This window comes from Ascidiella aspersa, chromosome 6 (assembly GCF_963924565.1).
Source record: "Ascidiella aspersa chromosome 6, kaAscAspe10.2, whole genome shotgun sequence".
Taxonomy (NCBI): Eukaryota; Metazoa; Chordata; class Ascidiacea; order Phlebobranchia; family Ascidiidae; genus Ascidiella; species Ascidiella aspersa.
This window is the reverse complement of record NC_139452.1, coordinates 15,143,402-15,160,229: the sequence shown is the minus strand read 5'-3', so window position 1 is coordinate 15,160,229 and position 16,828 is coordinate 15,143,402. Positions and strand designations below refer to the sequence as shown.

The following is a 16,828-nucleotide window of genomic DNA, read 5'->3' as shown; positions in this document are numbered from 1 at the left end:
CGAGTTGCAATTGGATAGTTATTCTGCAAATTTATTAAGCCAAAACCGAAGCAGAACTTTAAGAAACGGTTTTGAAATAACAATGGTCGGACAGGAGCCGAACTGGAACTTTTAAATTGCTCCGAACCGAACTGTATTTTGAAAAAAAAAATCGGAAACCTGACCAGAAAAGCCAAACGGTTTTACTCCATGGGCTTTTCCGGCAGGAGAACGACAATTCAACTTGTCAACTCCTTTGACAACCAACACACAGCGTTCATAACTTCAATTATTAACGTCGTACAACCCTTAAGCTTAAACGTTCCGTTCTTACGATCGCTTATAGAAGCTTGCCAACCATTTTCGCCGTCGATTTCACCCGTATAATTCCCAAACGTCACTGGCGTGGCGTAGGCCTACTGTTTCGCACATGCCCGCTTCTGGATTGGTGTTCTGTGGCGAACCTAGCGGTGTTCATCCATGTGGATCGAAGCGTGCAGATTTCTTTTTTCACATTGCGCTGCTGTATATTTATAATTGCTTGTGCTTGTTGCGCTAACCGAGGGGTCACCAAACTTTTTTCGAAAAGTGCGGGATAACTGAGAGGCTTGGTAACTGTTAAGGATTTATTGTCGCTGGCCGGATAATTTTTTTTCTAACTAAATTAACCCTAAATGGAAAATATATCTATCTATGCATTACCAATTGTATTGAGCTTATTTTTTTCATTAAAATTTAGTTTAAGAAAAGATGACACGGGCCGGATTAATTTACCCGTAGGGCTGTATTTGGCCCGCCGGCTGCAGTGGGTGGGCCCTTTGATTTCACAGCAACAAAATAAAGCATAAAAGTTTTGAATTTCTTATCTTAAATTAACATAGAGTACCCTGTTGCAGAGACCTCATTTTCCATAGAGCATTTAACCCTCTTCGTATATGAATCTATGATTAAACTCCGTTGCTATGGTATCATAATCATGTGACTGAAAGGGAAGCTTTTTCTCTCGATCGGTCAAAGCAAAATGTGATTAAGGATCTTTTGTACAACAATGTACTCTAGCTTGTCAACGATTGTTAACAAAACAACGCCGGAAGTTAATGACGAGCTGCAAAAGCTTCGACTTCATGTTGTTGGTTGTGATTTGAACCAGTAAAGTAGTCTCAACTAACATCGTATTCTAACTATCACAAAAGGAGGTTTAAATTTTTAACAACCGAAACTTTACTAACATAATATATTTGTGTCTTCCAAGTGCAACAATATCATGGTTTAAATTAAAACACGTGCACATAAAAATTGATAGTTTCGACCAATGAAACAAGATACTAAACCCATACAGAAGTAGGTATCATTTTGGACGTTTCGAATAACTCTTTATTCATTTTCAACATGTTGAAAATGAATAAAGAGTTATTCGAAACGTCCAAAATGATACCTACTTCTGTATGGGCTTTGATATTCTTATTACGTCTTACTACAACCTCCAACCATTATGCTCCAAAACAAGATACTGTTTTGCATTCGAAGGTTAAGCAAATTGAAAAATCGACAGCTTGCTTCGTAATGACGTGTTAAAAAAAAACTGTTTGTTTGCAACATATGGCATGCAATTAAAACCACGTAAAATTGCTAGGCCATGTAGCGGTAAGCGTAGAGAATCCGTAAATTTTAGACTACTTGTCAACAAATCAGCGAATTTTTCAATCTAACGCAAGGCATTCATTCACTTGCCTGTAATAGTAACAGATCTTAAAATTTAAAACAGCGATTATTAAACAAGAAATGTAAGTGCAAAATAAAACAAAAATTTTACAATAATAGAGGTGACACAAAACAAAATGTTACTGACATTGCACGAGATTCAAAAAAAGCCAAACGAATATTCCTAAAGAAATTCGCTGATAAAACCTACAAATTTAACTCAATGCCTTAGCACAAACACAACATATTTACTGAAGACATCAAATAAAGGAACATTGATAAATAAATTAAATGCTGCAAATTTATTGCGTAATTTGCGAGGAGACAAGTTTTTCTAGATTAAACAAATGGGTATCTTCGTCTTCCGGGATGTTTTCGCGCACATACTTGGCAAGGTTAAACAGGTATTCCGTGTTTTTACCGCTCGGGCCAACCGACGTTGAAATGACATTTGCGATTTCTTGCTCTTCCGCTGGCCCGGCATAATTAGGGTTTCCGGGATTGCCAATGTAAAGTATCAAATCGAAGGGGGCGACATTTGAATCTCGAGGGTGAAATTGCACAGTGACAGTTGTGTAGCCACCCTTTTCACGATAGTCCAGGTGGTTCCTCACGTCGGTCACCTTTTCTTGGGGTATTTTGTAGGCTACACCCCAAACGATGTTGTTGTAATCTGGGCAGAGTGTTACCACTCGGCCAGGCTAAAAAAACATTTTGCAAGATTTTTACCTAGAGAACAGTTTCACCATCAATATATATATAAGGCTGTTATCAGTAAATTTCATTGTTTTACAATAGCCAAGGCCACCAAGCTGTTTAGCCTAGTAACCTTAATTTAACGAAAAAGAATAAGACCGCAGAATAAGTGAGTCATTAATGGAATGTTGCTAAATGTCTATGTCGTTTTCGTTGCCGATAAGGCATCGTCAGTTTTTGTACAAAAAGCAGTTCTCTGATAATATATATTGCCAGCCCGGGCGTATCCAGAAAATCAAAAAGGGGTTTCCCGAATTTTCAACTTGAGGATTTTCTTAATTTTCCGTTTATCGTTAATAAATAATGACGTATAGTGACGTCATAAAATAGTGATTTGTAATGACGTTATAAAAAATAATCAGACACAGCCAAATAACGTCCAGCAAAAGCGAACTTTAACGACGCAAAGCGAACACATGCGTCGAAATCGCCAAGTGTGTAATCGTTAACTTCAGGGAAACAACTAAACCAAGCCGGTAAAATATGTGTGATTGATTTTGGTAGAATCATGTTTAGACCATCAGCAGCGCAATTTCTCGAGTAAAACGGCTTTACTTTGCGTTGTCATTTGTTGAATAAACACACTTGTTAATCAGCCAACCTGAACGAATAACGAAAGAAAAAAGTATCCTGCGTTCACGGTTGACCAAACAGGAGAGGAAAAACGGAGTTTTGCTTCTATTTTGGTTTGCATTAGCTTAAGACACATGACCTAATTACATTAAAACCATTGCCGCTTAGGACGGGGAGTAAAACCCTGACAAAAACTACAAAAAAACGATAATACCACCCCCGCCCTGGATACGCCACTGTTCATGGCTTACTTATGGTTGGCAAGATTGCTCTTGCTAGCTGTACGTTTCAATTGCTTTTTTATTTTCAAAACGGTGTGTTTAGTGTATTACAATTTCACTATGACTTGAACTGTCACAGAATAGCAAATTGAGAACGCATTGGCATATGGTTGTTTCTCGACTCGCTCCTCCCTACGCCTTCATAGCTCAGTTGGTAGAGCGACGGTCCAGGCTTGACCGGAGGTTGTGAGTTCAAACCTCACTGCAGGCTAGTTTTTTTTCTAGCTTGCTTTGCTTGCATCATTGATCGACAGATTCGGTGAGTCTGCAATGGCTTTCGGTAAGCCGTAATCATTGGTCAAAAAGCAGCTTCAGAGGGCTAGATCTCAGTCGTTAACAGTTTTAACACACATATGTGTGCACATATGTTTCAAACTCAAACCTATAAAGAAAAATACAATAACAAGAAAGTAGGATAGTTGTAAAAATGCCCACAACTAATTACATCCTAATTTATCAATTTGTTTTAGTTGCATGACAAAAAATGTTAATGAAAATAATTTTTTAAGCATTTTTTTATTTATTATAGGTATTTGGTTAACAAAAACACTAAAAAAAGGTGGATTCCTGTTAAATTTTAACAGCTATGTAGTTTAACCCTTACATTTGTTTACAGCAGTCTTATTTTTGAACAATCCCTTTGGTCAGCCTTTCTACACCTAGGAAATTAATTTCACAGGGTAAATTTGTTAATAAACACATTTTTTTAGTTTTTCTCATGATTTATACAACTACACAATATAAGAAGAACAAATATTGATGGCTTTGGGTATATTTGCCTACTTATGTGGTTAATAGGACTTCCAAAGAGAAGAATATTTAGTGATAAGCTTTAAAACACCTAATTTCTTTACCGATGGGTAGCACAAAGTGTAATATTTCATTAATATATTCAAAGAAAGTACACAAGATATCAATTTTTTTATACATTACTCAAAGCAACCTAACTTAGCCAGCATACAGACTTTTATCAAAAAAAAAATATTGACCAAGTTAGATTTCTTTGTGTACTGTAAAAAATCAATATCTTGTTAACTTCCAAAGCTATTACATGATGAAATTTTGGGCTAGGTGCTTCTCTTTGGTTTTATTTGAGCTTGTACCTCATTTTTTTCTGACCAGTTATGGGTCGGTCTAACCGATCCTCATACAAATCTATGAAACAGGTCTGCCAAACAATTTTAAAAAGTCATAACTCATAAGTTTGAAATATTTTATGTTTAGTTCACATAATAGGTTACACCGAAAATAAAAAAACTGTGCCACACATTTCCTGGAACACCTCTGTGATCGGTGCTTAGTTGCCAAAATCGCCGCTTGTATCCCTTGATAAATCCAGTTACTTTGTCCTCATATGAAAAATCAGTTTTCCATAGCAGAGAACCATATCCAAATACCCACATGCCGGGTTTTAAAAAACTAAAAGAGACATAAAAAAAAAAAATAAGGATAGTTTAACTAATTTTTTGGGTAATATATTTTAATAATATTAGCTACAGGTATAACAACGCCTGTAACTTATCAATCCTTACAGTAAGAACTCATACATGCATTTATTTAAAAACTGCATTAAAAAAAAGTTTTAAACTGGTGTATAACCACTCAAAATCTATTTTAGCCTAGTAACAACTTTCATTTTTCACAACGTAACAATGAGCTGCGCGATTCAAAGAGATAAAAACACTCACTTAAAGAAACATTTTTATATACTTTTAAATAAACTTTGGTGCCGTTTAATATTTCTCACGAATTCTTGCTGACAAAACAAAATACTGATTTTTCTTATTATTGACCTGGGTAATCTCAAAAAACAATATGAACGGATACTAACTAACTAAATAAATACGTTTTCTGACATTTTTAAAACTTACCGAGCCGGGTTAGGAAAGAATGATGCAGCAAATTTTAACTACGGTATTTCAATTTTTAACTGGTGGTAATGATAGTTATTTTTTATTTTGTTTATGGCGTCACAAGAAGCCAACAAGTCTACGAAAAAGGTTCAAATGAAAAATGTATTTAAATTTTAAAATACGTTTAAGAACAAACGAGCCAGAGTTTAACAATTGAATATTAATTACGTAACTAGTAATCTATGGTTTAACCAACGCCTATCTATATAGATACTAGATAGGCGTTGGTTTAACTTTAACACATGTCGTCGGTTTCAACTTTGTGATAGCAACTAGTGCTTGGGGTAGCAGGTTAAATTAAAGTTCACAAAATTTGCTTAGTACCCCTACTTTTATTTATATTGGAAAGTTCGATACTCGGTTGTCGAGAAAACAAGGTGGATCACGTTTTTTATATTTAAGTGTAGATATTCTTGTAAACAGCTACATTTTATTCAATTTTTAGGGAGTCGAACCGATTGACTTTTTTGTTTAAGATTCAGTTTGGATCAGGGAGTCGAACCGTTTGACTTTTCCGGTTCAGGTTCGGTTCGGGTTCAAGGATTTTTTCGGAATCCGGTTCAGTTCCGGTTTCGGTTCGGAGTAATTTAAAAGTTCCGGTTCAGCTCCGGTTCGATCATCGTTATTTCAAAACCGGTTCATAAAGTTCCGGTTCAGATACGATATAATTTGCGTTAAATCTCAAAATGTGGGTCGATAAATGTAGAGAATAATCTTTGAATTGTAAGTCATTTAATCTAAGTTCCGTGACTTACTAAAAAAACAGCAACTCAATATTGAAATATCTAAAAAATAAAAAATGAACGATTTTTTTGTTCAATATTCATATTTTTTTCATAAAATTTCAAACATCGCATAACTTGACTCGGTAAAATAGAAGTTGTGACGTCATGCTGGAGCGCACCGCTTTTGTTTACAGGTTCGGGTTCGGTTAAGGTTCAGGTATTTTCAAATTATTCGGTTCCGGTTCGGCTCCTTAAAATCTTATAAAAACCGGTTCAGGTTCGGTTACGGTTCGGAAAAAATTGACCTAAAACCGGTTCATAAAGTTCCGGTTCGGTTCCGGTTCGACTCCCTGGTTTGGATTGAATGTTTTTTTAGCATCCGGATAAGTTCTATTATCTTTGGTTCGGCACTATTTTAGTTCCGGTTCGGCTGCAGTTGGAACATAGTTATTTTAAAAAGTTTTGCAACGTTTCGATACGGCTTTGAAATACGTTGAATTAGATGTAAAACTGTAATAATGTCTGTAATCAGGGCCGGATTAACTGTACCTGTGCTGTAGGCCTAAGGCTGTTTACTAGAGAATGGCCCAATTTTGCAAACGAAGCTACACAAATTGATAAAATTATACCTACATGAAAAATTTAATTTATTTACGGTAAAATAACACAAACATAACATAAAACATGTAATAAATGTAATTAGGCTTAAGTGTCATAGACTCCCCTGGTGTAGGTCAGGCAGTGTTGCAAACAAGTCATTTTAAATTGACTGAAGTCCTAGTCAAGTTATTTGTAAAACAACTTAAGTCCCAGTCCAAGTCATCAGTTGCGCAAGTCAAGTCCCAGTCAAATCACAATTAGAGCAAGTCAACTTCAAGTCATGTCCTTGTTAAAAAATAAAATTTTAAACTATTAAAATTTTTAAATTTGTATGATTATGAGCAATAACTGAACTAAAAAAAAAAAAAAAAAAACGCAACATATGGCAAGCGATTTGTTTTATGTGCTAAAATTTGAAAAAATAGCTCAATTTTATAAAAAAAAATACTTGAAAAAAAACTTCATTTTAACCCAAGTCATTTGTCCAAATGACTTAATTCAAGTCAAGTCATTTTTCCCAAATGACTTAAGTCAAGTCAAGTCGTTTGAAAACAGTGACTTAAGTGCACTTAAGTCAAGTAATTGACTCAAGTCATTACAACACTGAGGTCAGGGGTGGGCAAATGCATTCATTGGAAGAGCCATTTGAAGAAAATGCAAGCACTAAAGAGCCTCAAATTTATTTTAATACAAAAACGGTAAATAATGCAAGGCCAGCCGCAATAATAACAGAATTGTAATAACAAAACGGTAATACCCAACACAATATTAACGGTAATAGCAAAATAAGTTACGCTCATTTTTATTAATATCAGTCTTTTGTCAAATAACTCTTCGGCGTCATAAACAAAATGCTGGTCTAAATAAAGAAAAGAGAAAAACGTTTATAATCGGTACTCTATAGTCGTATATAGTACCGTCTAATTGGAATTACGTCCAAAACCGTCGGAATAAGGCATTCATGGCCAAATGAAGCCTAAACAACATTTTATCTAACCTTAAACCCCACCCCTAAGTATATCACTAACTCCCCTAATAATTTCAACCATTAACTATTTGCTCACCCCACCCATTACCCACCAATAACCCCAAACAGGGCCAAAAATCCAATGCAAATACAGCGGCGCCAGACCATAGGGCATTCAGGGACGCCGGAGAGGGGGGCGCGGGCAAGCGCCCCTCCTGCCCTTTGCTCAGGGGGGCAAAAGTGCCCTTTTCATGAAAAATGATATATTGTACTAGTCCACAGGGCCGACAGGAGTAGGGCTTGAGCTAAGGAAAAATGCAAAAAAAATTCGTAAAATGACATGGTTGACATTTGTTAAAACATTTTTGGTACCATTTTAAGCCAATCTAGAGGGGGTGGCCGCAAAAAATTTTCCGGGGGAGTACCCCCGGACCCGCCAATATTTCGTCTCGCTACGCTCGCCTGGGGTCGATGTTGCCCTTACTAAAAAAGTCGCCGCCCTTGCCTTGAAATCAATGGTACTGGATCTGTATCACTAACAGCCTTACAAAAATTTAACCTTAAAAATTGAGGGTCGATTATTTTCAGGGCCTAACGGGGTGTAGAACACCCGGTTAAAAAGGACTGGTGTAGACTCTTTGCTTTGAACCAAAAATATGCTGGGTTTCATTGCTATTTCTGTTCGTAAATCTTTCTTTTCTTTTTGTGTCTATTTTAATGACAGTACGCAGATTTTAGCTTAAAAATGAATATGAAAGCCAAATAGGTGAATTGCGTTCCACCTTTTATAAGTAGAAGGGTTGAATCGATCTCAGTTATTGTGCGGATCGCAAGGAGTTGTAATCGATTTACTCGATATATTTAGCTTTGATATCCTTTTTAAGCTATTTTAAATAACGGGAAAATATTAAAACAACAAAAAGTCCGAGATAAAAGAAGAACAATGTTCCATCCTGAGATCCGTACTTTCGTCTGAAGAGCGGTGGGTCTAGTCTAGTTTATCGATAAACGTGGTCAATGCAAAATACCCATAAAAATAAAAATTTGATGTTTTTTAAAGGCGACAAAACCATCTCAGTCCAACTTTAGAAAAGCAGTCGTTTTATTCGCCTGTGTGTCCACGATACAGGTGACGCAGCAACCCGAAAAAACGTCGCTGAAAAAATAAACGTACGAAGAACAAGAGGGAACTTTGACAAGAAACAAAAAAAAACGCGAACGCTAGCGACAAGGAGGCACAGCAAAAGCAAGCAATAGTAGTAAGTGAAACATGTGTAGTAGTAGGCCACACAAATCGAAAAAACAAACAAGTTTTTTCAGCTGTTGTGAAAGAAATTCGGAGTGAGTTGTAAGACGATTCTGCAAAAATAGATACGACCATCCGAAATGATAAAACAAAATATTTGTGAATGAAGGGTGTGATGCGACATTTACAAAAAATACACTTTGCGGTTAAGCTTACCATTTTGAAACGTGTTTAGGCTTGTGTTAGGCTGTACACTATGAAGGCCTGTGCAATGAGAAAAGCAGAACAATTTTAGTAAAACATAAAACTGACCTAAAAAATTGGCACTTTATTCATTGTGGCATATCGACTAATAATTCAATATATATTCAAATTATTTTGTTTACGTTGACAACCAATAACATACTGTTTGTTTTGGGGAGCAGTGTTTAATCATAATAAACAAATATTTAAGACACCTTCAATAAAGGCGATTAAAAAAGCACCGTGTATATTACGTGAGATCTAAAGTAGAATATAAAACATCAAACGAGATTAAAAACAGAAAAATACTTCGTGCAATGAGAATAACAAAACTTTTCTGTAATACTTTTCAACTAGCAAGTTTTTTAACAATTTTAACTAAGCGAAGCATTCAAGTCATACTTTTAGTATGGGAATAAAAATAATTAAAGGGTTGCGAACAGCGCGCTTCCTTTAAAACTAAAAGTGTTGCAATGAAACAAATTAGAGAAAACTGTGCTATTAAATTAATCAAATCTGAACCACATTCAGTTTTCTCCAATGTCAAAGCAAATACACAAGCAGCTCAAAGCAGCGTTTTTACTTTTTCAGCAACCCAACTCACAGCCGGTTATGCTGTTAAGAAAATGCAACTAAAGGTTTTGGTGCATAACCAAGTTTTTGTTAACCGTGCTTGGCGAAAGGCTGTAGACGCGATTTCCACATGACAAAAAGGTAAAACGCGCCACAAAACACATTATGGATAAGCGCCGAGCAAAAGCAATACAAAATTGCTGTGGACTTCAGGGAAGTAAAAAAAAAAACAAAATGACACAAAGTGAAAACCTTAATAAAACTATTTAGTACCTTGATGTGAGGCAAGGCAGTTTGGGGTTAGAAACAAAATGATGCACCTTGTATGGCCGGTTGTTGCACCTATATAATGACCAAACGTTTGAGGACCGGTGGTACAACAAATTCACGTTTTTTTTAGCACCGATGTTGAGAATTGTTGGTATTGTACTTATTACTAAAATATATACTATATGAACAAAAAAGGTCTGTAAATTAAATTAAAATATATAGGAAATGTGGATGTAATTTTATTAAGAAACTTGCTAAAATCGGAAGTAAAAAACTCCACGTACGAGAGTCCACGTCATTCACAGGAAATAATCAGCCTTAACCAGCAGTGAAGTAAAAAAAACGTATTGTGTGGTAAAAACGAGCACAACTAATTGTTCAGCAAGCTTAACGGCACCTGCGCGCCCGACGTCATTGTTACGTCACCGTGAGGGTAGTGATGAAGGTGCTGGGCGGCGGACGAGTTGGGGTCTGAAGGGGGCGATGATTCGTGGATAGCGTATCTATCACTGTTGTTGTGGACATGCTGCGAGCGGTGGGTTGGCGAGGTCGGTATAACATCCCCTTGTTCTTGTTTCGAATCCGGATCATGACCTTCTGGCACGAAAGAAAAGTGTCGTCGGCTATCGTATAAACGGCGATTCGCAAAAGACCTTGTTAAAGATAGTATCAAAAGCAAAAAAAACACTTAGACAATGAATGTTTGGTCGAAGAGTTTAAGTCAGTGGTTCCCAAACTTTTTTGGCTCGCGGCACACTAAAAATATCTTACATAGTTCGCGGCACACTTTTAACAGAACAACAATAGGGTATTTTTACAATCGCCCTTAACACACGTCAGACTATATGTAAATATCTCAATATGATTAATTTGTAATGGGTAGTACGTTTTTACGTCTAAAATGCTTGCGTATATGCCTATTGGTAATACAAATACTCTATTTTTCGAAATTACAAAAATTTTCGCGGCACACTTGGCAATCTCTCGAGGCACGCTGTTTGGGAATCACTAGTCTAAGTAAACAGGTATTGGATTAAATGCATTTTTAAAAGAATTAAAAATATATATTTTGTAATCACAAGACTGTTCTGTCAAGACCCTGATGTTATGTTAGGCGAAATAGCTGTCACTACCCAGGCTTAACACAAAGAACTCAGTGTTTTGCTACCGACTACAGAAGCGAGTGTCTGAAACAGCCATGATGCTTCTACAGGCACTAATAGCTGCTTATTAGTGCAGTGTCACTAGAAGACATGGATCCAAACGACCGGCAAATCGCACAAAATAAATAAATAAAATATTCCGCCAACCTTCCTCGTTGCTCTGTGATCCGTTGGTCGGCGTCGAAATGGAATTAGGCCAGAATCGGTCGGTGGGACGGTTCGCCTGCGGTTTTGCCTTTTTCGTCTTGCACGTGGCGGAAGAGGATGACGTGGCTTCGGGATTGCTAGCGTCCAACATTGGCTGGAGGATTCGCCGACGAGCGTTGATGAACCTGCGAATTTTGTGATTGAAATACTGGCATGAAAACAAGCTGTGTTTTGTGTTCGCGAGCCTAAATATGTGGAAAGGCGCTCGTGCTTTCTTAAACAGCTCACGATAAAACCAGATGGTTGTATCTCAGTTGAGCAATATTTACAACAGAGAATTTCAGCTTTTGCAACCAGCCAGTTATAAAACACCGGACTTTGTACTACAAAACGAGAATGCACTTACCAGTTATTAACTTGAAGTAGAGTAAGCTTTGTTTGGCTGGCAAGGGTTCTCTTCTCATCTTCTGTGGGATAGGGATGCTATAAACAGCATTTGTTTAAGATAACTGGTACAGGTGCAAATGTTTAGACAAGTGGATAAACGTTCCAGTGTCGCTGCAGGTTGTTACAAAAAAAACTAGCTCGGTGTAATTTAGGTCACTGCATCCCATACAAAAAAAAGTTGTAGTCAAACCAAGTGAAATTTTACACTTTTGCCTAAATTATATTTTAAAAATTGATGCGCACGTTGAAAAGCTATAGTACAATTTTGTGAGCGACTTTCACGGTTGTTAAGGAGTTTCAAAATATGAGCATTGATATGAACACTTTTACTAGAATCCAATTAACCACAAAGGCCATGGGCCTTTTTGTGTATTAGCTCCTAAGAAAAAAATTGGCCACAAAAACTCTATAACGACTATTTGCATTAACTTACTACAATATGCGAAAAGAGCCAGGAGCGGAGGATTTCCGTCGCATGTTTTGGAAGGACGCCGCGTTTTGTTTTTCTACCGTTTTCATCATGTCCACCAGAGGCGCTTAAGTGTTGGGCATGCTGATGATAGATGTGCTGCGATGACATTCCATGCAGAAGCTAAAAAAGCACAAAACAAAATTTTCAGGAAAAACAAAAACCCTTATTTTTAAAATAGCTAAAAAGTTTTTATAAGTATACAACATTAACCTACCTATTACAACTTACTAACGTTTATTATTTAAAAAATATGTTTTCTAATATGGTAGCATTCAAGTTAAACTACATTTTTTTGTAAAAGGTCAAGCTAAACTGTATGATTTTAACCTGTGTAGGAGGGGATGAAACGCCAACTTGTGAGAGTGGGGTGGATCCATCAATTCCGTTTTCACCATGATGCATTACTTGACCATCTGAAGTAAGTGTTTGCTGATACATTCCAGCTGAAACAAAACGCGAGCAGGTTTAGATATGACTGATTTGGTTGCATTTTTTTATATCAAATACTGTGGAATAACATATCAAAGGTAATTTAAATTACGGTAAAATGGCAAGAAATACCTTGAGCAACAATTTCACCTTGTTGGTTCACGGTAACATTTGCATTCGGTGTGTTTGCCATGCATTGTGCATTCTGTGCAAATTAAAACATTTTTTTAACATATCAGAAAAAAATCATATATTTTAAAATTTTCTTTTTTTCACATGGTACAGAAAGAAAGAAATGAGGTCTGGGAGCCACAGTAAAATAACACTAGCTCTGTAGCCGTATTTTTTTAAGTTTTTTAAACAAAGACTAAATTAAGTTATATTTGCCTCACTAAAATGTTTAGTAGATTTTATTTTAAGAATTTAAAATTATTTTAAAGCGAATAAAAGATTAATCTTTAGCTCTACAAATTAAAAAAATAACTCGACAAATATAGCTCCAGTTCCACAAGGTTTGTAATAAAATGGCTCTGGCTCTAACAAAATGCTTGGCTACCCAGCCCTGGTTATAATACTAAGAAAAAAAAATCGTTTTAAAATATCAATTTTTTAATGTTGTTATCAATCAACATGTGACCTTGATAAATAAACAAACTAATAAGTTTACTATACATTATGTACACTTGTGTCAAACTATGCTAAAACATAATGCTGCATTTTCTTACACCAGCATGCATCAATCCACGCTGTGCAGCTACATCAGCAAAGGGTCCCATATCAGAACGAAGGAGATTTTCACTGTGCATTTTTCCCTTTAGACAGGTGATGTACCTTATATTAAGTACAATATTTAATGTTATGTCTAATAAGTTTTATGAGTAACAACAAAGTTTAGTGGTGCCATTTACAGGTTGACAACAAGATAAATATGCAGAAAGTGATTTACAACTTTTATTATTTGACTTGCGGATAAGCAAAAAATCAAAAAAAGTTTTATAAGTCATTCTTATTATTGGCTACAACAAACAGGCTTTAAATTTTATATTGATTTTCCTGTGGGGTTGGGTAAAACACAACAATACACAAAGAATTAGGACTTTTACAACCTAATTAAAAAAAGACTAGTAAGCACCTGTGACAAAAATCCTTGCAGAGGTCATTCACCTTTTCTAATTCGAGTAGGTGTATCCTTAAAACTTGTATTGCTTTAATCATCTGAAAGAATGTAAGTAACGGTCAGATAATTGCTACTATACTTATGTTGCGAATGTGATACAGCAAAAATGACCACATGTTCTTAACTACGACTCTGTGGGAGTCCTAAAAATATTTTGTGAAACAACAATAGTTTGTATATTATGTGGTGCCTAAAAGTGTAAAATTACTGACAGCGTAGTACATTTTAAAAACACCTGGAGGCTAAAAATGACAAACATCACAACACACCTGGCAGCAAGCGGATTGCATTGGCGAAATAACCCTATAATTTGTCTGAGTATTTGCATATAACCACTTGATCATCAATATCAATCTATGCCCAAGTATGTGAAGAATGTAACAGATCTGACTAATTTTAGAATACATTAAGTATATATATATATATATTTATTTTGTATTATATATATATATATATATATATATATATATATATATATTAGGATTTACACAGCAATTTTTCAAGTAAGCAAGTAACCAGAAAGGAATATAGAAAATTTCATGAGTCATACCATTAAAAAAAACAGCAGCATGGATAACTGGCACACTAGTTAACAAAAAAAATCAAAATTTTCTAAAGCCTAATTGAATGATTATAAATTAAGCATTATGAATTGAAAATTTTCTCTATCTATATGTTGGACAAATGATTATTATGTAGGTTGAAATAGGTAACTGGTGCAATTATGCTATAATGGCAATGTTTTCACAACTGTAGCAAAATGCTTTGTACATCCAAAATGATACTATTTTACTTAGGCGGGGAACTAAAAATACTACTGGACATCATATATATTTATACCTAAAAACATATGTGTGTGTATGTTTATAAACATACAATATACATATTGATACAAAATATTTAATCCATTAGTACTAAAATAAATTACATGATGTATAGGTATAAAATAGAGATGTCCAAAAACCATTTCAACAGTGTATTAGTGACTAATGTCATTTATTTTTAGATTTAAACACAATATGTCCAGGACTAGCAATGACTGCTTTAATACACATCGAGTCAAAATACTAAAACCCTCATTAAATAATAAACTTAAACCAAACCATTATAAATAATGGAATTACCAGGTTGTCAATTTCTGGGTTATCTATAAATATGGGATTCATGATATTTTCATTGCGACGAACAAAATCCTGAATTTCTTCATCGTAAGTAACAGATGAAGGTGTCTCTTCACCTCTTGTTGCACGTTCACATTTCTCAAAAAGAAGTTCCAGTAAAGGAAAAAGGGGATGACTACGGCAAAACAATGCAAATTTAAATTATTTAAACAAGATGGAAATGGTATTGCAAATAAAAAAAACAAAAAAACAGGTTGTATTTATTTTATTCGCTTTAGTGAAGTCATCACACAGATTATAGAAGTAGTATATGTTATTTTGATCAGCATAATCTCATTAAATATTCTTTTGACAAAGAATGCCAATATTTTTAATCGTAATGTTACTCTGACCATGTGTGACATCCAATGGCCAATTTTTACGAAATCCTATTTGCTAATTGTCATTCATACTTTCAGGTATGCTGCCTGAACGTTACCTAATTACCTAAAAGCACCTAAACCTTAGCCAAAACTACCAAAACTTAAATGCAATAGACAAAGAAATAAATATAACAACCCAGAAACTAACAAAACTAGGTAATATGTGACATAACAACTAAGTGAGACAAAGTGTGGAAGTCTCCTTCTGTTGTGCTACTGATTATTAAATAAACTTATTCTTAAGAGTACATAATTTAGACCTTTTGTAAAGAAAGTGGCACATTTAGACCTTGGTGGCTGGACCTTAATACTACATACTACCGGTACCTTTTAATTAATGTTTTTTTGATATTGAAAATAAATAAAGAGTTATTCAAAACATTCGAAATGATATCTATTTCCGTATGGGCTATGATATTCTTATTACCTTTTAATTAGTTGTTTATCTTGTTCAATTTGAACTGCATCATCGGAACAACTTTTTTGGATGTTTTCTGGTCCAACAACAGAACCGTCCTTTAAGATAAAAAAAATTTTAAACAAATTTATTGAAACATTTAGGAAACAACTGTGTTCTAGCCCCGTTAAGGTCATCATTTTAACCAATGTCTAGGCACACATTTTAAAATACACCAAGAGTTTTTAAAGGGCTAACAGAAACCGTTTGATCTAGCAAGTGATGATTGTCTCCTGGTACCATGGTTAGTTCTTAAATTTCTCTGATATGGAGCCTGTATATCGCAGTTGTATAGCAACTGTCCTGTTATTGCAGAGGTTGTAAGTTCAAGTCTGAGAGCAGCCTAGATTTTTTTTAAGTTGACTTGCTTGAATTATTGTTTTTAATTGATGCCCGATTTCACAAGCCCTTGACGGTAAATTTAAAATTCTCATTCATGGAGATTTGACTCGGATTTATAATGTGTTGTAATCAGTTATATGTACATTAAACACTAAAGGCATATTTATATTAAAATTCTGATGAACAAACATGTCATTTTACCTGTGACTGTCCATCAACGTAATGATGTTGTGCCATATCCTGACTCATTGCCAAAGTAATTAATTGGTTCATACATAACTTTACCCTACAAGCATTTTTAGGGTGAAACTTAATGTTTCTAGTTTAACAACACAAAAAAAAATGGGTAAACAGTCTATCTACTTAATATCAATAAAAAATACAATTTTTTTTCCACATTTGGTCACATTTCTAAAATTATACAATGAGTGAATTTGTAGTGCATACAGTTTCAACAAAGATTAACATAGTGTAAAACCTAACTTGATGTAATAACTCATACAAAATTTAAAAAAATCAACGTGCTAATTGCATTACTAAACCTCACTAATGCTAGCCTATTTTAAGATTTCCAAGCTGACAAACAATCTGATATGAATCATTTAATACATCCCATAGTAATTCTATTCCAGGAAGAATAATTTCCTTTCAGCACTTCCAGCATTAAATGAAATATTTTCATTGAGCCAATAACACAAATGCGAGCACACACAAAATGTTTGCATTTATTACTAATTAGCATCAACAAGATTTCATTTGGAGTCTGTACATATTTTGCAAAGTTATACATGTGTCTATAATGAAAATTATGGCACTAAATAAAA

At 35.0% G+C, this 16,828-nt stretch overlaps 2 protein-coding genes across 4 annotated transcripts; both read right to left on the bottom strand.

Moving 5' to 3' along the window:
- Positions 1-1,912: 1,912 nt before the first annotated feature.
- LOC146140393 (putative glutathione-specific gamma-glutamylcyclotransferase 2) lies at positions 1,913-4,693 on the bottom strand. Its single transcript, XM_083392016.1, has 2 exons — positions 4,559-4,693; positions 1,913-2,381 (listed from the first exon to the last, which is right to left on the bottom strand). Exons 1-2 carry the CDS (start codon positions 4,691-4,693, stop codon positions 1,983-1,985), a joined length of 534 nt encoding a protein of 177 aa, XP_083248142.1. The 3' UTR covers positions 1,913-1,982.
- A 3,899-nt stretch (positions 4,694-8,592) lies between these two features.
- Positions 8,593-16,344, bottom strand: LOC146140392 (homeobox protein PKNOX2-like). Of its 3 annotated transcripts, none has more exons than XM_083391173.1 (11): positions 16,206-16,344; positions 15,633-15,721; positions 14,787-14,958; positions 13,618-13,700; positions 13,211-13,316; positions 12,618-12,690; positions 12,384-12,499; positions 12,018-12,176; positions 11,544-11,620; positions 11,138-11,322; positions 8,593-10,480 (listed from the first exon to the last, which is right to left on the bottom strand). In XM_083391173.1, exons 1-11 carry the CDS (start codon positions 16,275-16,277, stop codon positions 10,245-10,247), a joined length of 1,368 nt encoding a protein of 455 aa, XP_083247299.1. In that variant the 5' UTR covers positions 16,278-16,344; the 3' UTR covers positions 8,593-10,244. The 3 variants fall into 3 exon arrangements, with proteins under 3 accessions (XP_083247299.1, XP_083247300.1, XP_083247301.1); XM_083391174.1 differs by having other exon boundaries at positions 8,593-10,424; XM_083391175.1 differs by having other exon boundaries at positions 8,593-10,421.
- Between the last annotated feature and the right edge of the window lie 484 nt (positions 16,345-16,828).